The sequence below is a fragment of the Chlorocebus sabaeus genome, chromosome 9 (genome assembly GCF_047675955.1).
Source record: "Chlorocebus sabaeus isolate Y175 chromosome 9, mChlSab1.0.hap1, whole genome shotgun sequence".
Lineage (NCBI taxonomy): Eukaryota > Metazoa > Chordata > Mammalia > Primates > Cercopithecidae > Chlorocebus > Chlorocebus sabaeus.
In genome coordinates this window covers 136,149,190-136,172,837 of record NC_132912.1, presented here as the reverse complement: position 1 = coordinate 136,172,837, position 23,648 = coordinate 136,149,190, and the positions used below count along the sequence as shown (strand labels likewise).

At 54.5% G+C, this 23,648-nt stretch overlaps 2 protein-coding genes across 3 annotated transcripts; one reads left to right on the top strand and one right to left on the bottom strand.

The window, feature by feature from the left end:
* The first annotated feature begins 1,333 nt into the window (after positions 1-1,333).
* On the top strand, positions 1,334-5,741 carry SPRN (shadow of prion protein). 2 transcript variants are annotated; one of them, XM_037985325.2, is made up of 2 exons: positions 1,334-1,890; positions 2,688-5,741. In XM_037985325.2, the coding sequence occupies exon 2, from the start codon at positions 2,704-2,706 to the stop codon at positions 3,157-3,159; it is 456 nt and encodes a 151-aa protein (XP_037841253.1). In that variant the 5' UTR covers positions 1,334-1,890; positions 2,688-2,703; the 3' UTR covers positions 3,160-5,741. The 2 variants fall into 2 exon arrangements, with proteins under 2 accessions (XP_037841253.1, XP_008015452.1); XM_008017261.3 differs by having other exon boundaries at positions 1,334-1,879; positions 2,688-3,193.
* A 75-nt stretch (positions 5,742-5,816) lies between these two features.
* MTG1 (mitochondrial ribosome associated GTPase 1) lies at positions 5,817-21,029 on the bottom strand. Its single transcript, XM_008017255.3, is given in 12 exon segments — positions 5,817-6,322; positions 6,739-6,851; positions 12,930-13,011; positions 13,911-14,007; positions 14,553-14,614; positions 16,096-16,186; positions 16,482-16,538; positions 17,190-17,270; positions 18,969-19,073; positions 19,463-19,527; positions 20,902-21,001; positions 21,003-21,029. Coding segments are annotated over 12 exon segments (1,005 nt in total). The 5' UTR covers positions 21,015-21,029; the 3' UTR covers positions 5,817-6,182.
* Positions 21,030-23,648: the final 2,619 nt, after the last annotated feature.

The following is a 23,648-nucleotide window of genomic DNA, read 5'->3' as shown; positions in this document are numbered from 1 at the left end:
TAATTTTAAAAGTGCCTTTTTTGTCTTATTCCATCTTCACAGTTTCCTGTTCTTTTTATATAAATATATCTCCCCAGTCTGAGTCTATGGATTGGAGTATGTATTTTTTAAATTTTCCTCTGAGTCATTCAAACTTCTCAATCCATTTATTTTCTGTTTCTTTGCCTGGTCTTTCTTTTATGTGATGCAGCTCTCCTTGAATGTCTGATACATTTTCATCCTTCAGAGAAGCCAGTGGGTGACAGGAAGTCGTGCTTCCATGAAAGGCAGTGTTTCACTCCAGAACCTCAGCTCCCGCCCCTGGATCCAGACCCGCAGCATTCCCAGGACCCCTTCTCCCCTCTGGGTCCTGCCCCCACCTCGCTGGCTCCCATCGCAGATTCCCCATGAGACTCCACACTTGGCCTCTCACACAGAGTCTATGGGTGAGGGGCCCCTCCCAGCCTCTCAGCTGGCAGTCCTGGGCCTGTGCTGGGAAATATCCCCTCCCGCCCACAGCCAGAGGAGCTGCATGGCTGTCTTGAGTGGAAGTCACACATCCCCTCCCAGGACCAGGGGAGGAAACAGTCACAGACTTTCCTCATGAGCCAAAAATAAGCGAGGTCTGGCTGTGGTGCTGTCCACTGCCGGCTCCAGCACCAGGGGTTGCCCAAGAACCCCCTTGACGCCTTAGAGTAAGCAGCTCACTGCTGGCTGTTCTTTGCGTGACCGGAAACGGGGACTTGACCAGAGTGTACAGATCTATGATGACCCCCACTTCCACCTCCACATCCAACGGCCGCGGCCCCTCCTTTCCAAGCTCGTCCTGCCTGATGGGCAGCACTCCCGGTCCGGTCTGGAGTCTCCCGGGGCCCTTCCTGCTCTCCTTGTTAATTTATTTTCTGTCTTGGAGGGAAGCTGGGTGGACCTGCTCAGGCGGCCCCCTAGGGCCAGAAGACCTGTCAGTCACTTTCAAATACATGTTCTTTCCAGAGGTTCTAAAAACACTGTTGTCCCTCTCACCCAGAAAGCTAAGCTTCTGTTCAGTCCTTAACGGTAGCTATAAATGAGAAGCACAGCTTGGTTTCCTTCTAATATCCGGCAAGTTAGAAGACAGAAAGTATTTATTCACTTATTCATCACATATTTGCGGAGCAACCCTACACGGGACAGCAGAGGTCCCACGTGGGCGGTGCACCCGGAGCCAGGCTCAGTTGAAACTCACCGGAGGCGCGGCCGCCCTGGGCTGGGAAGACGCTGTGGGCCCAGGTGGCATCAGAACCCACAGGAGGGAGGCAGCTGGCCCAGGAGGGGCCGTGGCAGGCCTTTGGGGATCGCGAGAGTCGACCCCATCCTCCCTGAAACAAGGTCGAAGGTTGAGGAGGTCCCTGCCCAGCCCCGCAGCTGACAAGGCGAGAAGCCGCACCTGCCGGGGTAGGGACCGCGGGGTGGGCTCGGGCCTCCGTGGGGCCGGCACAGGGACCCTCTCCTCTCAGGGCCTTGGCCCTCATCCCCGGGCACCGGGACTCACAGGCGGATGGGACCAGGTGGGGACCAGGGTGTGAAGGGGAAGGAAGCCGGGTGGGTGGAACGGGGCCGGATGCTGGGGTCGTGGGGGGCCGCGGGGAAGGGACCTTGTGATGCAGGAGACGGAGGGGGCTGGTGACGGAGGACGGGAGGCCGCGAGGATGGGGAATGGGGACGTCCTTTTCCCCTCCCACTGGCTCACCAGGGATGCGCCTCCGCGACTGCCCGCCCCAATCCCAGGGCGGAGGCCTCGCGCAAAACCCAGGCGCCTCGGCTCCGAGCTCCGGCTGAGGGTCTGCGCCGCCGCCCGCCCGCTCCTTCCCGCTCGGCCGCGGCCCCTGGGCGGATACTCCGGCGCGCGGTTCCAACCAAGGTCCGTGGCGGGTAAGGCCGGGAGGCTGGGGCGGGTACAGAGCTGGGGAGCGAGGGGCGGCGCAGGCAGGGGATGCAGCCGTCGCCCGGATAGCCGCGTCCGAAGGCGACCTCGCTACTCGACCCAGCCCTGTCCCCCGCCAGGTGCTGAACTAGGCGACCGGGGACGGCATGGAGCGCTGGGAGTGCGCGGGGACCGTCCCTGGGGTACGGGCCTGCTGGGGCGGGGTCCGCACGGTGTCAGCAGCCGCTTGACAGCGGCAGCACCGGCAAGGCCCGCACCCAGGCTCTGGCCCCAAAGGTGGGCGCCAGGCCCCAGGCACGGCCCGTCCCCGCTCCAGACCCTTATCTGAGCCAGCTCTTGGTCCCCGCTACCGCATCCTCCAAACACAACGCCCCTGCCCCCATGCTTCCCCCCACCTCGCATCCCAGCAACGCGTGCAGAGCCCAGAAGCATGGCGGCCCTCCCCCAGGCCTGCCCCACACCCCCCGGACCTGGACGCCCCCCGAGGCCTGGACGCTCCCACCGCGGCGCTCCTGCCCCGCTTCAACGCCCCCAGTCCAGGTGCACAACCTTCAGGTGCAGAACCCTCCGGCCCCACCCGCCACTTCCCAGCGCCTCCCCCAGGCCTAAGTCCCTGATGCTAGGGATTAAACCGCGCCCCCCAGGCCTGCGTGGGCCTCCAAGATGCTGGGGGCACCCTGATCCCACAAAAGCCGAGGGTCCCTCTGCTCTCCAGCCCTGAGCCCTCCGCCCTGGGGACCCGATCTCCATGGAAACTGAGGGCCCTCTCCCTCTCTTCCCGCAGGTTTGACTCCACCAAGATGAACTGGGCACCCGCGACGTGCTGGGCTCTGCTACTGGCGGCCGCTTTCCTCTGCGACAGCGGCGCAGCCAAGGGCGGCCGCGGAGGGGCGCGGGGCAGTGCCCGGGGAGGGGTTCGCGGGGGCGCGCGCGGGACCTCGAGGGTGCGCGTGAGGCCGGCGCCGCGCTATGGCGCCCCTGGCTCCTCCCTGCGCGTGGCTGCGGCAGGGGCGGCGGCTGGGGCGGCGGCGGGAGCGGCCGCGGGCCTGGCGGCGGGGTCGGGCTGGAGAAGGGTCGCGGGACCCGGGGAGCGCGGCCTGGAGGACAACGAGGACGGGGTGCCCGGAGGCAACGGGACCGGCCCCGGCATCTACAGCTACTGGGCGTGGACTTCAGGCGCTGGACCCACGCGCAGCCCTGGTCTCTGTCTCGTGCTGGGCGGCGCCCTCGGCGCCCTGGGGTTGCTGTGGCCCTAGGCCTGGCCGGGCTCGGGGACTACATCTGGCCCCCGGCCCGCGCCGTCCCCAGGATCCCCCGGCCTGGGCTCCCCCTTCCTCCCTTGCCTACGGTCTTGGGCCCCAGCTGGGGCAGGAGCTGCAGGCTGTCCCTGTGGACCCGCCATCCAGTGTCCTGCCCACGCCGCCTCGGCCTCCCACCTCCCACCTCGAGGGGACCATGGATCCTGCCCCAACCCGCTCCAGGATGTTAGGGTCCCCCCAGTCAGAAAGGCAGCGGCCTGTGGCTCCTGTACCAGCCGCCCAGCCACGCTCCAGAGCTGCCGAAAGGGAGGTGCCAAGGCCAGGAACCCAAGCCACCCCGGCTCCCCTCACCTGCCCTGGGGCTGTGGTGACCCATGGGCAGAGGCCACCTCAGGCTGGTTCTGCCACCGAGGCCCTGAGGAATCTGGCCCTTCCCAAAAGAAGCAATGAAATGGACCAAAGGACTTAAGGATTTGGGGGGAAGTGAGGGGAAAATGATAGGTGCTAACCACCTGCCCACAAGAGACGAGTAGATCTCACAGCCCAGGAACATTCCCAAACAGGAAAACTGTCCCTCCGAGGAACGTCCATCCTGGCTCTGCAGCTGGTGGGAAAACACACCCTGCCATGGAGGGGCTGCCAGGCCTTGTGCCCCACACCCTCGGGCCGAGATCCGTCAGAGACCCACTTTGCTCCAACAACTTGAAACATGTCACTTTACCCTCCTTAGGGCCCATTTTGGGGGAAAAAACCCAACACATTCCAGAGCTTTCCAAATCTTCTGAACTTTAGGTTCACATTCAGGCATCACACAGTTCTGCCTGTACTCAGGGCACGGCAACTGCCAATCCCGCTGAAGAGCCCTCCCTGGGCACAGCTCAGGCTGCACAGCACACGCATTTCCCCGCAGGCAGCCCCTTCCTCGGAAGCAGCTGTTCCAGGCCTCGGAACAGGGTCTGGGTACCCAGGCGTGGTAGATCGGCAGCTGACGGCCTGCTCAGTGGATCAGGAGCTAACTCAGACCACGGAGCAAGCAGGGGCCAGTGGCGGGCCCCGGCGCCCAGCAGGACACCCATGCAAGAGGTTGAGCCCCCAACATCTCCAAGAGCTCTGACCACCCAAGGACAGGAGACACACGGAGCGGCACCGGGCGGTCACAAGAACTTGCGTCCAGCACTGGACACACCTGTGTTAAGACCGGCCCTCTGCTCCCCAGTCCTGCCAGCCTGGGGCATCCTCCATGGGCTCAGCACTGAGGGGTCTTGGGTCTACCACGTTCTCTAGCTCTCCAGTCACCCGACTCATCCGAGGTACGATGGGTTCTCCCTGGCCCCCCGTGGCCTTAGGATCTCACCCTCTCCATGCCCTGGTGAGAGCCTCGCCCGCTGCCAGGCTACATCCCTCCTGGGCCTGAGCCTCTGGACTCAGTGGACACCAAAGTTGAGACCAGCACCCGCCATGGGCCCTGCCAGCCTCTGCCTTCCCCAGCTGGCCTGGGTGCTGGCCAGGGTGAGGATCTGGAAGCTGTTGGCAGGACTCAGCCAAGCACTGCTCTCTAGCTCCGGGGCACTAAGCCACAGGAGGCAGCACCCTGCAGCCTCCCTTCCACTGCCAGCAATGCCCCGGCCCAGTGAGCCCAGACGCTCCCCCACCCCTTCCAGACCAAGCTCAGTGCCACCAAGACCAGCAGGCCAAGGCCAGGCCCTGCCCCAGATCTGCCATTTCCCCAGGAGGCAGGAGTGGTCTGAGTCTCCTCAAAGCAGGGAGACCCACCGGAGCCCCCTCGACTTTGCAGACGCCCACCTGGAAAATGGGCTGAGCTGCACCAGACCCTCACACACCACAGCACTGCAAGCTGATGGAATGTTCCAGATGTGATGGACACATCGTGATCTGCGTATTCAGCACATTAGCATCTGACACAGCCAATCTGCACACTTCCGGCCCAGGCGGGCAGGGTTATGGTGGACGCAGGTGGCACACGGGGGCTAACTTCAGGCTGGAGTGTGTGGGGTACGGGGCAGCAGAGGCAGTCGGCCAGCAAGGAGGGGCCGCTGAGCACCAGGGCCGTGGTGGAGGCTGCTGTGGGAAGGCCAGGCCACCACCGGAAAGAGGCCGGAGCTTCTGCACAGAATGTCCCCGGCCCCAGGCCCCGCAGCACCTCAGTCCATATCCCCAGCCCCACTCACCTTCCTTCCTCTTCCCTCTTCTAGGGCACAGGCTGTGGACCTTCAGGTGCACTGATAACGGGGCTGGAGGGACCCCACACCTCTCAGCCCCACTAATGCAGAAACCCACTACCCGTGAGCTAGAAGGTGCTCAGCGGCCAGGGGGTCTCCACTGCCCGTGCTGGGCGGCCTTCCAGTCTGTGCACAGCAAAGCCATGTGCAGGGCGTCCCCCTCAACTCTGCCCTGGAACATGCCCCAGGGCACGGAGGGGTGAAGCCAGTGCTTGGGCTCAGGGAGTCTTGTTGTGTCTGTGTGCGCCTGTACATGTGAAATAAACCTGTCTGCTGGCAGCGAGCCTCTTACTTGCTGTGGGACTGCAGGACACTGGACCGAAAGCCCCCAACCAAGCCCTGGTTGCCAACCCGCTCACTTCTTAGGTTCCACTGGTGAGAGCAGCTCTAATACACAGGCCCAAGGCTCTATGGTACACCTCACAGGCCAGTAAGAAACAGGCCCTTTAATTGGAGATTTTAAAGGTTACAGGTTATAGTTTTTAACTTCTTCTGAGACAGCATCCCTTTCTCAAGAGGCCTGAGCAGAAAGCTCCGGGAAAACCAAGCATACGGTGCTGCTCAGGGACGTCACCTGGGAAGCCTAGTGTCCACTCCCACCTGCTTGGCCGCTGGAACTGGGGCCCCTGGAGCTAGCCAGGCTGTGGGGGCACCAGAGAGCACAGCACCCTAGTAGCCAGCGTGGAGCTCCTGGACCAGGTGAGCTGTCTTGAGCCTCAACCACCCAGGTCAGGAGGTCTGGGAGGCCACACGCCTCTGGTCCTCCCAACCCAGACAAGTTCAGGGCACAGTCTCGGCCGGGGTGTGGCCACGCAGGATGTCGAGGTCCAGCATCACGGGGCCCAGCAGCCCGCGGCGGAAGGTATGGAGGAAGTCACGGGCTGCCGCAGAATAGTCAGGCTGAATAACGTTCACGTCACCTGGGGGATGGGAGGGATCAGTGAGGAAGGAGCCTTCATAGCAGCACGGGCCCAGCCCTTACCCACCTGAGGGACCAGCCCTAAGAGACTCTAGGGTGGCATCAGGGAAGCCCAGGGAACAGGATCACACTCAGAAAGAAACCAGCTGGAGCCTCCAAGGCCAGGCACGAGGCCTGCAGGTGTCCACCTACCACTGCCCATCAGGCGGCAGGGCTGATGGACCCTCGGAAGCCTGGACTACGAGCCCTTCCTCTCCAGAACTTTCTGTAGCTCCCCTGCCCTGAAACTCAGTCCCAGAAGACCTGCCCGCATGCTCCTTGAGACATTCCTCTCCTCCCTGCCTCCTCTGGGGACGGCGGGGGTCCCCCTGGGTGATGGGGGGAGGCTCCAGTGCCCGCGTCAGCAACCTCACTCACCCGTGCCCGTGAACACCTTCACCTTCTGTGTCTTCCCCAGCTTCACAGCCACACTCTTCAGCACACGCTCTATGCTGTCACAGGCACTGCCCAGGCCGTAGTGCTGCACGTACCTGCACATAGGCTGCAGGTCAGCACCAGGGGGCCCAGCACTGACACCACGCAGACAGCCAGATGCACAGTCAGCCAGGCTGGGCCCTTCCTCCTGAATGCCACAAAGGCCATGGCTAGGCACCTCCTGTGGGTGACAGTGACTGCAGTGCTGTGGATGACGAAGATGACACTGGAAGTGACTGGTGCTGGGCCCTGGGGGAGAGCCACTGTCTAAGAACCATCCCTGAGCTTTGTCCTGTGTGGCCATGGCCGGCAGCATGGAGGGTGGCTCCCACCACTGGAGCTCTTGCTGCAACGGGAGGAATACCAGCTGTTCATATGCACAGGCTTCATCCACCCTATCCGGGGGCAGGGACAGGCAGGCCTCTGTGCAGGCCCAGGTCCTGGAAACTAAAAGAGTAGCACAGCAGACCATCTGCAAACACACTGTTTGCTGCTAAGGATGGCACTCGGTGACTTCCAGGCAGCCAGTACGCCTGCATCCTCTCCACCCGGCTGGGTGTTTTGAGCAGCGTTTTCCTAGCACACGGACCAGCATGGGCTGACTAGGCACCCACCACTGCTGAGCGCCACCCAGTGGTTCTCACGGGCACTCTGACTCCTCACAGTGCAGACTCTGGGCAGAGAGGCCTGGAGGGAAAGGCCAGCACAGAGCAGCAACTCACAGGGACAAACACCGCCCTAAGCCTCAGGAGCCCAACTAACCCAGACCCAACACTTTCGCAACCTTCCTGACAGCCGGGGTGAGGGCAACCTGTCTCATGGCTCCCACGAGGACAGGCTCAACCTTGAGGAGGCTGGAGCCCTCAGACCTGGTCACAGCATGACCCGGTAACACAGGACTCACCACAAGGCCCAGCAAAGCAAGACATGAGCTCAGAGCCCATGGGGGCATCAGCACCGTGAGTAACACGGGTTCTAAATCTCACTTCTGGGAAGCAGCAAGCGTGAGCTCTCAATCAGCAGCCTCAAGGGCCCCTGGTGCTCCAAAAAAGCTGTCCCAGGAGAGAGGAGCAAGCCTGGAGAAGACCCCTGCCCACTCCCGAGACCTGCCAATGGGTGAGAACTCCTGCAAGCTGCCCACTCCCGAGACCTGCCAATGGGTGAGAACTCCTGCAAGCACAGGACTGTTTCCAAATAACCGAGCTATCCCAGAACAAAGCTCAAGAATTTTTACAGGAATGCAGACATCCATCACCTCACAAGGTGAAACTCAAAATACATGGCATCCAGCCAGGCACGGTGGCTCACGCCTGTAATCCCAGCACTCTCAAAAAAACTGAAGGGGGGAACACTTCCAAAGTCATGGTACATGGCATTATCCTGCTACAAAAACAGACAGGCACACAGCAGAAAAAGAAAACGACAGGCCAACATCCCTGATGAACACAGATGCAAAAATCCTCAACAAATGACTAGCAACCCAAATTGAACAACACATTAAAAAGATCATTCACCATCATGAAGTGGGATGTGTCCCAAGGTTGCAAGGATGGTTTAACATATGCATATCAACCAACATATAACATTACACAGAACCAAGGGAAAAAAAACAATCATTTCAACAGATGCTGAAAAAGCATTCAATAAAATTCAGCATCCCTTCATTATAAAAGCTCTCAGCAAACTGCATACAGAAGGAACATACCTTAAAACAATAAAGGCCATATATGACAAACCCACAGGTAACAGTGTATCGAACAAGGAAAAACAGTTTTTCTCTAAGATCTGCAACACAGCCCATTTCTACCACTTTTATTCAACAAAATACTGGAAGTCCTACCCAGAGCAATTACGCAAGAGAAAGAAATAAAAGTCACCCAAATTGGAGAGGAAGAAGTCAAAATTATCCTTATTCACAGATAACAAAATCTTCTATTTGGAAAAACTCAAAGACTTCACCAAAAAACTATTAGAACTTACAGAAAGGTTTCAGTAAAGATGCAGAATTCAAAACCAACATAAAAAAAGCAGCAGCACGTATCATGCCAACAGCAAATAATTGGAAAAAGAAATCAGGCCGGGCGCGGTGGCTCATGCCTGTAATCCCAGCACTTTGGGAGGCTGAGGCGGGCGGATCACCTGAGTCAAGAGTTCGAGACCAGCCTGACCAACAGGGAGAAACCCCGTCTCTACTAAAAATACAAAAAATGAGCCCGGCGTGGTGGTGCACACCTGTAATCCCAGCTACTCGGGAGGCTGAGGCAGGAGAATCGCTTGAACTCAGGAGGCAGAGGTTGCGGTGAGCCGAGATCGCACCATTGCACTCCAAACTGGGCAACAAGACCAAAACTCTGCCTCAAAAAAAAAAAAAAGAAAAAGAAAAAGAAAAAAAGACATTAAGAAAATCCCATTTACTGCTGGGCACGGTGGCTCACACCTGTAATCCCAGTACTTTGGGAGGTCGAGGCAGGTGGATCACAAGGTCAGGAGATCAAGACCAACCTAGCTAACACGGGAAACCCTGTCTCTACTAAACATACAAAAATTAGCCAGGTATGGTGGTGGGCACCTGTAGTCCCAGCTACTTGGGAGGCTGAGGCAGAGAACTGCTTGAACCCGGGAGGCAGGTGTTGCAGTGAGCCGAGATCGCACCACTGCACTCCAGCCTGTGTGACACAGCAAGACTCCGTCTCAAGAAAAAAAAAAAAAGACTTAAATCTAAGACCTGAAACTACAAAACTACTCGAAGAAAACAAAGGGGAAATGCAAATTCTTCTGGAAATTGGTCTAGGTCAGATTTTTTTTGTGTAAGACCTCAAAAGCACAGGCAACAAAGGGGAAAAAAAAATAGGCAAAAGTAAAATGTAATGTAAATGTAAAAAAATTTACATCAAGTTGAAAAGCTTCTGCACAGCAAAGGAAATAATCAACAAGCCAGGCCTGTAATCCCAGACGCTTGGGAGGATGAGGCAGGAGGGTCTCGAGCCCAGCAGTTCGAGGCTGCAGTGAGCTATGATCGCACCACTGCACTCCAGCCTGGACGACACAACAAGACCTGAAGCAAGAAACGAAACTATCAAAGCAGTGACAAGACAATCTACAGAATAGGAGAAAATATCTGAAAACTATCCACCCAACAAGGCATAAATAACCAGATAATGTAAGAAATTCAACTCAATAGCAAAAACACAAATAACTTTATTAAAAAATGGACAGAAGATCTGAATAAATATTTCTCAAAAGATGACATACAAATGGCCAACAAGTGTATGAAAAATGCTCAACATGACTAATCACCAGAAAAATGCAAATCAAAACCACAATGAGATTTCATCTCACCCTAGTTAAAACGGCTTTTATCAGAAAAGACCGGGAATAGCAGATGCTGTCGAGGATGTGGAGAAAGGGGAGCTGTCGTACACTGTTGGTGGGAATGTAAGTTAGCACGGCTGCTATGGAAAACAGTATGGAGGTTCTTCGAAACACTACAAATAGAACTGCCGTCGGACCCAGCAATCCCACTACTGGGTATAGCCCCAAAAGAAGGGAAATCAATATACTGAAGAAATACTGCACTCCCACGCTCACGGCAGCACTACTCACAATAGCCAAGATTTGCAATAGACCTAAGTGTCCATCAAAGGATGATGGATACAGAAAATGTGGTACATGAAACACAATGAAATACTAGCCATAAGGACAAAATCTTATTTGCAGCAACACAAACAGAACTGGAGGTCATTCTGTTAAGTGAAATAAACAGGCACAGAAAGACAAATAATGCATGTTCTAACTCAAATGTGGGAGCTAAAAATGTGGACTTCATGAAGACAGCAGACTGGTGACTACCAGAGGTGAGGGGGAAGAGGGGATGAATAGAGGTTGATTAATGAATAGTTAGGAAGAAGGAATAAGGCCCAGTGTGCGAAAGTTCGGCAGGTGACAACAGTTAACAAGAATCTACAGTATATTTCAAATACCAGAAGAGAGCAATTCAAATGTTTCCAGCATGACATAAATGTTTGGGATGATCGATATCCCAATTACCCTGATCTGATCATTACACATTATACAAATGTATCAAAACATCACAGGTACCCTGAAAACATCTATTTTGTATCAATAAAAGATAAATCTTGCCATTAAAAATTTAGAGTTAAATACAAATCTTACAAAAAGTATAAAAGACCTAATACTGGAAACTACAAAACACTACAAAGAAAAACTAAAGAAGACCTAAATAAATAAAGAGATAACACTGTACTCATGGGTCAGAGACTCAATATTACAATATTGTCAATTCTTCCCCAGATTCAATGGAATCTGCCGCCTGGCCCCAAGAAAAACACGGAGTTTTGCAGAAACTGACAAAGTGACTGAAAAATTCATGAGAACCAGGAACAGATAAAGCAATTTTGACATAGAAGAGACAAAAAATTTCAAGTCTCATATTAAATTAGAAGCAGTTACCAAGACAGTCGGTCACACAGATAAGTGAAACAGGAAAAAGTCCACAAACAGACCCACACATATATGGACAACTGATTTGCAACAAAGATGCAAAGACAGTTCAGTGGAGAAAAGACAGTCTTTTCAACAAACAGTTTCTCTTTTCAACAACTGGTTCTCCATGTGCAAAAAAAAAAACTTCTATCTGTAGCTTGCACCATATACCAAAAAATCAAAAAGGATCATAGCCCTAAATGTAAAACCTAAAACTATCTTCAATGAGGAAACCCTTGTGACGACCCTGGTTTCAGCAGAGATTTCTTAGACATGACAAGAGCACTCCGGAAAAGAACTAGCTGATAAACTGGACTGCACGAAAACTAACAATTCTACTCCTCGGAAGACACTGTTAAGAGGACTGAAAAGACAAGGCACAGACTTAAAGTATTTACAAACCGTATCTCTGATTAAGGACCTGCATCCAGAATACATTAGAAAAACATTACAGGCTGGGCGTGGTGCCTCACGCCTATAATACTAATGCTTTGGGAGGGTGAGGTGGGCAGATCACCTGAGCACAGGAGTTCAAGACCAGCCTGGGCAACATGGGGAAACCCTGTCTCTACAAAAAATACAAAAATTAGCTATGTGTGGTAACACACGCCTGTAGTCTCAGCTACTTGGGAGGCTAAAGTGGGAGGATCGCTCGAGCCCAGGAGGTCAGGCTGCAGTGAGCTGAGATTGTACCACTGCACTTCAGCCTGGGCAACTGAGTGAGACCCTGTCTCAAAAAAAAAAAAAGATTAAAACTTAACAATAAGAAAAGAAACAACTCAGCTAAAAAAAAGAAAAAGAACAGATATTTCCCCAGAGAGGGATGACAAATGGGCCCATGAAGATGCCCAACGTCACTGTCAACGGGGAAATGCACACTCAAATGCTATGCGACGCCTCCACACGCCCGTCAGACGGGGGACAGTTAAAAGACTGATCCCAGAGAAACGAAGGACTCATTCTCTGCTTGTGGGCATATAAAACAGTGTAACTCCCTTGGAAAACAATGTGGCGGTTTCTTAAAAAGCCAAACATATGCCTCCCCTATGATCCGGCCACTCTACTCCTAGGTATTTACCGGAGGGAAACAAAAGCCCACGTCCACACAATAACCTGTCGGTACACGAAGGTTCACGGCAGCTTTATCTGCAACAGCCACAACCTGCAAACGACCCACATATCCATCAACGGGTGACAAACTGCAGGCACCTGGACACCACTTGGCAATGAAAAGGAGAAATTACAGACAACAGCTACGACACACAGGGACCACACAACAATCGTGCCGAGTGACAGCTCGGCAAGAGTGTGTATCCTGTGTGAGTCCATCTACGTGGAATTCTAGAAAACTCCAAGCAATCTATAGGGACAGAAGACGGCTGCCTGGGCTCGGGCAGGGGCAGGAAGGAGTGATCACGAAGGAGCACAGGGACTGGGGGTGACAGGAACACTCGTTTTTTTGATTGTGTTGCTTTCACAGATGTAACCGTACTCCTGAACTTGTCCAACTGGACGCTTTAAATAATGTGCAGATTACTGTGTTTGTAATACCTTTATAGTGCCGGTTTGTTTGTTTTTAATGGGGTGACTGGGAGGAGGGGCCTCGGCTGCCCTGCATTCACTGCACTCACCCAAAGCGCCGGTGTCTGTTGAGGGTGAACAGCAGGTAGTCAGCCATGGTCTCCTCCCCGACCAGGTGGTCCAGCACCGTTCCTGTGGAAGCAGCAGCCGAGGTGAGCACTGGGAAGAGCCCACATCTATGCTCTTGCTGAGCTCCAGCACATCCCTTCCAGTCTCAGCCCAAAGACACCGTGCTCGTAAGGAAGAGGCCACCCACTGACAGAGGATCCCACGGAGGACGGCACTCGGCTGTGGTCCCAGGTCCAACTCCTGCCTGGCATCTGCGACCTACCTCTCTGCCCCGGTCCATCAAACAAGGAAAGCAAAGGCCGCTCGTGGGGCCACTCCCGGGGCCACTCATGGGGCAGGGCATAACGGTGACCACAAAGGCCACTCATGGGGCAGGGCGTAACGGTGACCACAAAGGCCACTCATGGGGCAGGGCATAATGGTGACCACAAAGGCCACTCATGGGGCAGGGCGTAACGGTGACCACAAAGGCCACTCATGGGGCAGGGCATAACGGTGACCACAAAGGCCACTCATGGGGCAGGGCATAACGGTGACCACAAAGGCCACTCATGGGGCAGGGCGTAACGGTGACCACAAAGGCCACTCATGGGGCAGGGCGTAACGGTGACCACAAAGGCCACTCATGGGGCAGGGCGTAACGGTGACCACAAAGGTCACTCATGGGGCAGGGCGTAACGGTGACCACAAAGGCCACTCATGGGGCCACTCACGGGGCAGGACGTAACGGTGACCACAAAGGCCACTCATGGGGCCACTCACAGGGCCGCTCACGGGGCAGGGCGTAACAGTGACCAGAGCCCATCAGCTATGCGCTACTACAGCTCTCACACTAAGCTCCGAGGAAGGTCCGGCAGCAACCAGGTCAAAGGCAGTAACAACCCCAGTCTAGGGCCCTGTGCCACAGTCAGTCCTAAAGGTGGGGTGGCAGGGGCCCCAGCCCCAGCCCAGCCCCGGCTCACCACACAGGGCCAGCTTCAGGCCTGTCTCCACACTTTCAATTCGAGGAGCCAGTACTCCAGGAGTGTCCAACAGGAACATCAGGGGCCGCTCAGAGACCTGTGTGGGCACAGAGGGCACAATCAGGCCGCAATGGCAGCCTCCCACCCAGGTGGCTGCTCAGGAAGCCTGGGCAGCCCCTGACACCAGCGCTCCGAGGAAGGCCTCGGGGACCCAACCCCACGGCAGCGTCACTCTCACGAAGCTCTAGATCCAGAGGATCTAATTCCCAATTAATTTGGAGAATAAATACAAGCATCAGGTCCCAACAGCTTGTCTTCTGCTCCCGAACAAACCACAAGGAAGGGAGTGGAGGGCGGGGGACGTGCTGCTCAGGTCTGCCCTGACTGCTGCGTGGCCCTGGACAGTGGCCTCCTCATTTGGAAATGGGGAAAACAGCGTGCCTTCCCCAGAGGTTTGGCATAAAGGTTATGAGCACTATGGAGTAAGGATGGGGGCAGCGCCTGCCAGGGGGTGCTCAGCGGGGACACTGAGTGGAGGGAGGGAAGTGTGGTCAGCAGCAGGAAGCCACGCAGAGGTCAGCAGGTGCCAGATGCCTGCACAGCTCCTGACAGAGTGCTGGGCCTGGCCCCTGAGGACTCTACCTGAATTCTGGACATCACAGCTCTGGTGATCCCAGGCTCGCCACCCACCCTGGCCGCTTTTCCTGCAGGAAAAGGAGAAAAGGAGGCTCAAATGTATACTAAATACGGAAGCTGCAGAACAAGCAGGGAGACGTATGTAACAAACACATCTGGCCAAAATGGAAAAACCTAAAAGCCAAATGAGATTCCCAAGGCTATGATTTGTTTCACTTTCAGTCCCAAACCAGCTCACAGCAACGGCACTTTCCAAGCCACACAGAGGCTGAGATTATTCAACAAATGCACCAGAACTTGCCTCCCCAGGACTGGAAAGGAACTGTCAGACTGCGGCGGTCAGACCAGAGCTGCTCCTTCCACGCGGTCCCCCTCCTGGACCCACCCCTGCACCCCAAGGTCAGCCTGCCTCCCACAGCACTGTCCACAGGGGGCTGGCTGCTCCAGGACCCAGCTCAGGGGATATCCCAAGGAGAGGCCACTCCACTGTGGACAAACAATGCAAGAATAAAAAAACACAAGTGTCCATCCAGATGAATGGAGAGACAGGATGTGGTCTGTACACACAACGAGGTGATCAGCCTTAAAAAGGAATAAAATTCTGACACTCAACACAGATGAACCTTGAGAAACATCACGATCAGTGACATCAGCCAGTCACAAAAGGCCAAGTACTGGGAGTCCCCTTGGAGGAGGTAGTTACAGTCATCACATTCACAGACAGAAAGTGGAACGAGGGGTGTACGGGGCTTGGGGAGTGACTCTTCATATTTACAGTTTCATTTTCAGGTAACCAAAATATTTGAAAATAGTGGTGCAGGTTGCATAACCCTATAAATGTACTTAATGCCACTGATAAAAAATAACACGCTTAAAAATAAACTTAAAATAAATGACTGTAACAACTCTCTGATTAGCACCAAAAACACTCTCTGTAAAATAATGGTTCGCTATAGTTTAAAGCCTTCAGATTTGCACATCACGAATGTGTTTGTTAACAAATACCTTATTAATGTGAAAAATGAAGCCAATAAGGACTTGAATTAAACTTGAAAACACTGAAGGAAAAGAGCACATGGGGCAGCGAGGGGCGCTGGGGGCTTCGGCTTTGAATCAGAGTCTGAGAAATGGCAGGAGGGAGGAGCAGAGAGGAGCACCTGCGACTCCAGAGTCCAGGAAACCTCCAGCTACAGCAAGGCGGACGCCATCGGAGGAATGGCCTTGCAGCCTCCCTGCCCGATAATCCAGCCCTGTCTACTTCACACGCTTTGAATTCTCTGGATCAAAGGGATTTAAATAAATGAAAAAATACCAAAGTTTAGAAAAGCCATTCTCATATTAAAGATTTTAAAAGAGAGAAAAATTAAGTGTGAAATTCACAGCAGAATGACCTGGTCCCACTGTTCAACCCTCCTGTGAACTGGACTGAACGAGATAAGCCCAGATGCGCTGGGAGCTGTGGGGTCAGCAGGAGACTGGCAGTGCTCCTCAGGCACGTCCCCTCCGGGAAAGATGGAGGCATCAGCACACCAGCCGCACGCGCCAGTACCTTTCCTGAGGTGCTGCCTCCGGAGGGAGTTGATCAGGGAGGACTTGCCCACGTTGGGGACCCCGATGACCATGATGCAGTACTCCAGGTTCTGTGGAGGCAGAGAGAGAGGTCACAGGGCCCACCCTAGCTGCTAGAGTCTGAGATTCTCCAACCCCACCCAGGCAAGGGGACCCCAGGCCAGGCCAGCTCAGGGAAGACAGGAGGTTAATGCAGATGCTCTGCCCACCCAGTGGGGACGGCCTCAGCCCTTTCCACTGAAGAGAACGAGAGGACAAAGGAGGGGCCTCCCTGCCTGGGGCACAGCACCTTCTCCTTGGAGAGGCCAAGCAGGAGGGGCTGGCCCATCCCGCCCGGCCTCCCAGCCCCGGGCCCCACCAACCAACCTCTCCTCGGTGGTAGCGGGGGCTGCTCCCAATCAGCTCAGTGACCATCGGGATGATCTGCAACAAACACCCACTCACGGAGCCACCCAGGTCGGACGTCCGTGCACCGACCCACTCCTGCCACCTCAGAACAGGATTAGGGATTCCAGGTCTCCACTTTCACACATCGCTTAGGAAAACAGAGACCGCGTATCTGGAATTCTACCCAACATTTCATAGGCAAACTGGGCATTGCCCTTCATCTGGAGGTAGCACACGCAAGTATCCGGTGCTGGGAAACTGGAGTTCTGTCCAGCTCTGACGTCAGACTGAGCTCTGGGGCCCGAAGACCACCTATGCCCGTCCCCGCCTATCAAACACAAGCAGGGCAGACCCGGGGCTTCAGGGACAGCTGTGACTGTAACTACCTTCTAATGAAGAAGTACATCAAGTCAGAAAATTCTGCCACATACAACTGGAAACATGAGCTACCTGAGTCTCCAAAAGACTCTGACCACCTACAACCCTGGAATGTGTTCACAGCCTGACCTCGTGCCCTCAGTACAGGCAGATGCACTTGCCCCAGGAGGTCACATTCATGTGTGGCAGCTAGAAACCAGCACCCAGGATCTTTTCCAAAGCTCTGCTTCTTACTACAGCATAAAACAGTTTATAGTACTCCTCGAACCTACTGAAGCAGAAACGTCAGAGCACAGACAAAAAGCCTACCTGCTTGACATTTTCATCCTTTAAACAGTTGGTAAAAATGACATTTTTTAGGCCTTCTCCTTCTAAGCGTTGCATAATTTTCTGAAAGACACAAAACATTTCCATTTGACTTTATTGGAGTCTTGGCTCTGTCACCCAGGCTGGAGTGCAGTAGCACAATCTCGGCTCCCTGCAACCTCCGCCTCCCCGGTTCAAGTGATTCTCATGCCTCAGCCTCCCAAGTAGCAGGGATTACAGGCGTGCGCCACTACATCCAGTTAATTTTTGAATTCACTAGCCCTAACATGCAGTGAAACCAGTGCAAAGCTGTATCATATTGCTAAACATCAGTGTTGTTCATCAGTGGACCTAAAATATGACTGATGCTTAAATCAACAAGTCCTTCACCGATTCAGCTGGTTTTATTGAGCTGTCCATCAAGATGACATGGATGGAGAGATCAAGCACAAGACACACACCTGAAGCCACACACTCTGGGTAGCAAATGCACTCAGGTGTGCCTGCTCAGGGAGGTGGAAGGCAGGGCCACCCAGAGGCAAGTCAATCTCTCTCCCCCGATTCTTCAGAAGCACTGGCCTTTCTCTGACCAGGCGAGACACTGCTGTGCCCTGTACTAGATGGCTACCCACCAGTCTACAAAAAGTTGCATTTCCAAAGGCAGACGTAGCCACTGAAGTGATGTAAAAGTACCTAACTAGCGAAAGCACTTGTGATGATTTAAAAAGTAAAATAAAAAAAAAAAAACAGGCCGGGTATGGTGGCTCACACCTGTAATCCTGGCGGATCACCTGAGGTCAGGAGTTTGAGACCAGCCTGGCCAACATGGCGAAACCTTGTCTCTACTAAAAATACAAAAATTAGCTGGGCATGGTGGCACACGCCTGTAATCCCAGCTACTCGGGAGGCTGAGCCAGGAGAATTGCTTGAACCCAGGAGGTGGAGGCTGCAGTGAGCCAAGATCGCACTATTTCACTCCAGCCTGGGCGACAACAGCAAAACTACATCTCAAAAAAAAAAAAAAAAGACTGGGGGCGGGGGGTGGTCCACGTCTATCTTTACTCAAAAGAAACCATAAACATCAGCTGTGTGGGACAACGACCAGTTCCACGCCTGGGTTTTTTTTATTGTTTTTTTTTGTTTGTTTGTTTTTTACCTCCACACACCTTGCCCAGGGTCACCTGCACCCCTGACTCTGCTCTTTGCTTTGGAGAAATCCTTTAGCTCCTTCGGGCCTCCCAGCAGCGCTCTCTGCTTCTGAAATCCCAAGGTGTGCACAAGTTGGCTGGTGGACAAGCCCTTGGTTCAAAGCGGCACACCGGACACCTGGGGGCACCACAATCACCACAGAAGACCTCAGACCAGAATGGCCACATGTGGCTACTAAAACTAATCAAGCAAAATGTGAAAGTCACATGTGGCAGTAGACACATGTCAGGTGCCCACAGGCAGCCACCACGTGAGACACAGAGACCCCATCAGCAAGGAAAGGTCCACAGCGCCACCACAGCCACCACTCGGGCTCTGGCAGTACAGCCTGGCCACTTCCCACAGGAGACGCGCGCTCACTGGGTGTCCGGATCACGAGCCACACGTTAGAGGGAGGCACGCCATATGAGAAATGATGCTGGCACGCTTCTGCAAAGCAAAGGGCTGTTTCTAAAGCAGAGCCTGCCTGGGCAAACTGACAAGAGTGTGTGTCCAGCAACCATTCTATTAGAACAACCGACCTAGGAAAAACACAGCCACACTGCTGAAGGCATCTGCGAGAAAGCCCTTTACCTGCTGCTCTGTAAGATCCGCCAAGTCCATCTTGTTGAGGACCAGCAAATGAGGCTTAAGACCAAGGGTTTCCTGAAACAGAGGGTTGCGGCCTGAAAGTGGGATGTGGCAAAATTAAGGTAAAAATTCCACCAAAGCTTTACCAGCCAACCAACTATTTTTCTTGTCATCAGTGAACGAGTCTTCACATCTTGCCAATTCATTCCTCAAGTACAGGAGGAAAGCCCCAGCTGGCAGGACCATTTAAACGGAGGTTTCACAGCCTACCTAGAGAATGCCACTGCTGCAGCCTACTGTCAGGCTCGAGTGACCCAGACACATGTATGAAACAAGTAAGTTTCAAAGACACGCAGTCTGGACCCCACACCACAGATTCTGACTAATTGGTCTGGAAAGGGGCCTACCAATTCCTATTTTTAAAAGCCTCCCCAGGTAATTCTAACATGTAATATGACTTCAGGCAGAGGGACCTCCCCTGCTCTGTGAAAGGATATCCGGGCATCATGGACCTCGATGATACAGTCCACCAGCTTCAGGCTGCTCTTCATCTTCTTCAGCCCTGGAAAACAGAAGGACGCCTCAGCGAAGGAGCTCACAACCTTTCTAGAGTAAACGATTCAAGCTGAACTGTCCAGTGTGACACGCCACCATAAATAAACTACAAAGTCTGCATCTGAGTGAAGCGTACTAAGTAACAGTAACAGTTAACATTCACTGAGCGCCTCCTCCAAGTTCCACACCCTTGGAATGGGAGAAGGGGAGGCGCCCTGCCAGAGGGTGGGCCATGTGTCAAAAGCCAGATGCGGTCTTCACCACCTGACTTGTGGCTGACTCTGGGTGGAATATTTAACTGCCATGGGGTTTTTTTTCTTTTCTTTTTTTTTTTTTTGAGACAGAGTCTCGCTCTGTCACCCAGGCTGGAGGGCAGTGGCGCAATCTGGGCTCACTGCAACCTCCGCCTGCCAGGTTCAAGCAATTCTCCTGCTTCAGGCTCCCAAGTAGCCCGGACTACAGGCACGCGCCACCCTGCCCGGTTAACTTTTTGTATTCTTAGTAGAGACGCGGTTTCACCATGCTGGCCAGGCTGGTCTCGATCTCCTGACCTCGTGATCCGCCCGCCTCGGCCTCCCAAAGTACTGGGATCACAGGCGTGAGCGCCGGGCCTTTCCATTTCCACGGGTCTTAAATCTGGGCTATAAAACAGAGTAACACTGGCTCATCAGGCCCCTGCCACCTTGTAGGAAAGATGACCAGTCCCCTAACCAGGAATACCACACACAACCGAGATAACAAAGCTTCCAGCTTCCTTCCCCTCTAGTGTTGTCCAAAGACCGAGGACACAGCCTCAGACACCCACACGGACCCTTCTTCCCGCTCGGCCCCCAGTGCAGGCAGGGGTGGCCATCACAACACCTAGAGGGGCTGGGCCGGCCCCAGCGGTCTTCTCGGGGCCGAATTGTGACAAACAGTAAGAAATTACCAAAGACTTATTTAAGCAGGAAAATGACTCAATATAAGAGTTAAAGCTGAACAGGTCCTTCATGCCCGCTGTTTCACTTAGTCCCCAAAAGACTCAGAAGTCTATCTTGTCAAGAACATGTGGAAACGGAGGCTTCGGGGGATTAAAGGGGCTGAAGGCACTTGCTGGGAACAGATGGCGGGGCGGTGGGCCAGAGGTCGGAGGTCAAGCAGGCCCGGGCCCGCGGCTGCGTTGCGGGGGCACTCGCGGGAACCGGCCTCTCCCGCAGCTGCGCAGAAGGCGTCTCGGCAGCTCCGGGAGCGGGTGAGAGCGGGGAAGGAGGGGAGACGAGGGAGGAAGGGGGGCCCGCCCAGGACGACCGGGAGAGACAGGCGACGGCCGAAACCGGGGTGGGAGGGTAGCACAGGCGCCGCGGCCGTGGGCATGACCTTGCCCCTCCCCGCCGTGCCTCACCCTTGGCCATGTGGCCCGGGAACCAGCGCGCCACGTCGCGACCGCTCAGTAGGAAGTTCTCCCGCCAGGCGGCCTGGGCGGCGCTACACAGCGCGCGCGGGGGCCAGTCTCATGGCGGCCTCGTCCCCGGAAACGCTCCCGCAGCCGACCTCCCCTGCGCCGCCGCGACCCGCCTCTCAGGTTCCGGCGCTCCAAGGTCCCGCAGCACGGCCCGCGCGTGCGCACGACGTCGCCTCCGCCCCTGGCAAAGCCCCGAGTGGGCGGGCCCCGGGCCCCGGGGGAGGGGCGAATGGTGGGCCGGGCGCCGGGGCGGGACTAGGGGGAAACCCCGGGGACCGGGGGGGACGGGGCTCGTGGGTTTAAGAAATTCGCAGATTGGCCGGGCGCGGTGGCTCAAGCCTGTAATCCCAGCACTTTGGGAGGCCGAGACGGGTGGATCACGAGGTCAGGAGATCGAGACCATCCTGGCTAACCCGGTGAAACCCCGTCTCTACTAAGAAATACAAAAAACTAGCCGGGCGAGGTGGCGGCGCCTGTAGTCCCAGCTACTCGGGAGGCTGAGGCAGGAGAATGGCGTGAACCCGGGAGGCGGAGCTTGCAGTGAGCTGAGATCCGGCCACTGCACTCCAGCCTGGGCTACAGAGCGAGACTCCGTCTCAAAAAAAAAAAAAAAAAAAGAAATTCGCAGATTAACATTCATTAAATATTAAAACTCATCGCTCTCCCTTAAGCATATCCTGAGTATAAGTGTAACAAAATTTAGCAATCTCTTTTTACAATTTGGTAAAATCTCTCAAATACTTTAAATTTACCTTATAAATGTAATCTCTTCATTTTCTTTTTAAGTACTTACGGGTTTTTGTTTGTTTTGTTTTGTTTGAGACAGTCTCGCTCTGTTGCCCAAGAGTGCAGTGGCACGATCTCGCTGGTTGCAACCTCCAACTCCCGAGTTCAAGGGATTCTCCCACTTCAGCCTCCGGAGTAGCTGGGATTACAGGCGCCCACCACCCACGCCCAGCTGATTTTGTATTTTTAGTAGAGATGGAGTTCCACCATGTTGGCCAGGCTGGTCTTGAACTCCTGACCTCCAGTGATCTACCTGCCTCAGCCTCCCAAAATGCTGGGATTACAGGCATGAGCCACCGCGCGCAGCCTCAAGTACTTCAGGGTTTAATATAACAAATAAACCATTCCCAAATACTGACTGCAGTTCTGTTAAATTAAACCAATTAATACAACAAGGCTGAAATATTCTCCACTGTCCAAGACTAGACATAAATTTAGTCGGATTTCAACTCTAAATCAGCAGTCAGCAACTGCTTAACTGCACAGTGCATTACAAGAGTATTCCTCTACTGGAATTTTTATTTTTGAGACGGAGTCTCGCTCTGTCACCAGGCTGGAGTGCAGTGGCGCGATCTTGGCTCACTGCAACCTCCGCCTCCTGGGCTCAAGCAATTCTCCTGCCTTAGTCTCCCGAGTAGCTGGGACTACAGGTGCACACCACCACGCCCGGCTAATTTTTTTATATTTTTAGTAGAGATGGGGTTTCGCCATGTTGGCCAGGCTGGTCTCGCACTCCTAACCTCAGGTGATCTGCCCACCTGAGGCTCCCATAGTGCTGGAATTATAGGCATGAGCCATGGCACCCAGCCTCTACTGGAATATTTTAAACAAGCTACTGAAAATACCAAACATGCTCAAATTCTAAGTATAAAAATATTGCCATGGTTCTGATGTTCTTAAACGACCTAATACCCTAACGTCTAGCTGCACATATTTTTGGGCGTGAGAGACATGGCCCCTCCACGGAAGACAGAAGCCTCCCAGGTGGTTTCTGGGCTGAGTGGGGCAATCAGGGCCTCCTGCTAGGTCAATGTCCCCAACCCCCCTCCTCACCAAGCTGGTCCCTCACACCCAGAGGGGGCAGCCTGGGTCTTGCTGCCTTTGTCCCTGGGATACAGAACTGATGAAACCTTAAATATCAACGATAAAGATTTTTGTGCTTGAAGAAAGCTGCATTCCCTCATGGTCCTAGGAGCACAAAACCACAATAAAACCCTGTGGAATCTGAATTTTTTTCACAGGCGTCTGATGGGCAGGTGTCCCTGGAGAGACCAGTCTGGTGACACAGCAAATGCAGGTGGGGCTACTGGCTACAGAGAGAGGCTGGGGCTCAGGAGGCTTGGGGTCAGGGAACGCCCTAGGAGGGGCGATTTGAACAGAGACCAGAGGGTGAGAAGAGAGGAGCCCTGCAGATCCAGGCTGGGGTAGAGCGGCCAGAGAGGGGCCTGGCTTCCCAGCACACTCACCCCAACACCCCCGGCACCCCAGCACCCTCACCCCAGCACTGCCCACACCCCACACACTCCCCAGCTCCCATGGGCCAGGCACTCTGTTCCTCATTTCAGGCCTTATTAGGTATCCACTTCCTCCAGAAAACCTCTAGCCTCTGGGCAGGGCACCCTCATCTCCCCAGTGGCTGCGAACCTGCGAAGTGGGCGTCTGACGCAGCAGCAGTTGATGAGCAAGAGGAGGGTTGTCAGCTACGTCGTCATCCCATGAGAATGCAGGGCGACGAGAAGCAACTACAGGACCCAGAGTTCAGGGAACCCAGAGTGCAGGGCCACATGTGGTGGTTGTGGGGATTGGAGACAAAAGGCCCTGTGTAACCTGGGCCTGAAGCAAGACAAAGACAACAGCAGCAGATGCTAGAGCCCCAAGGCAGGAAGGACGGCTCTGGACGC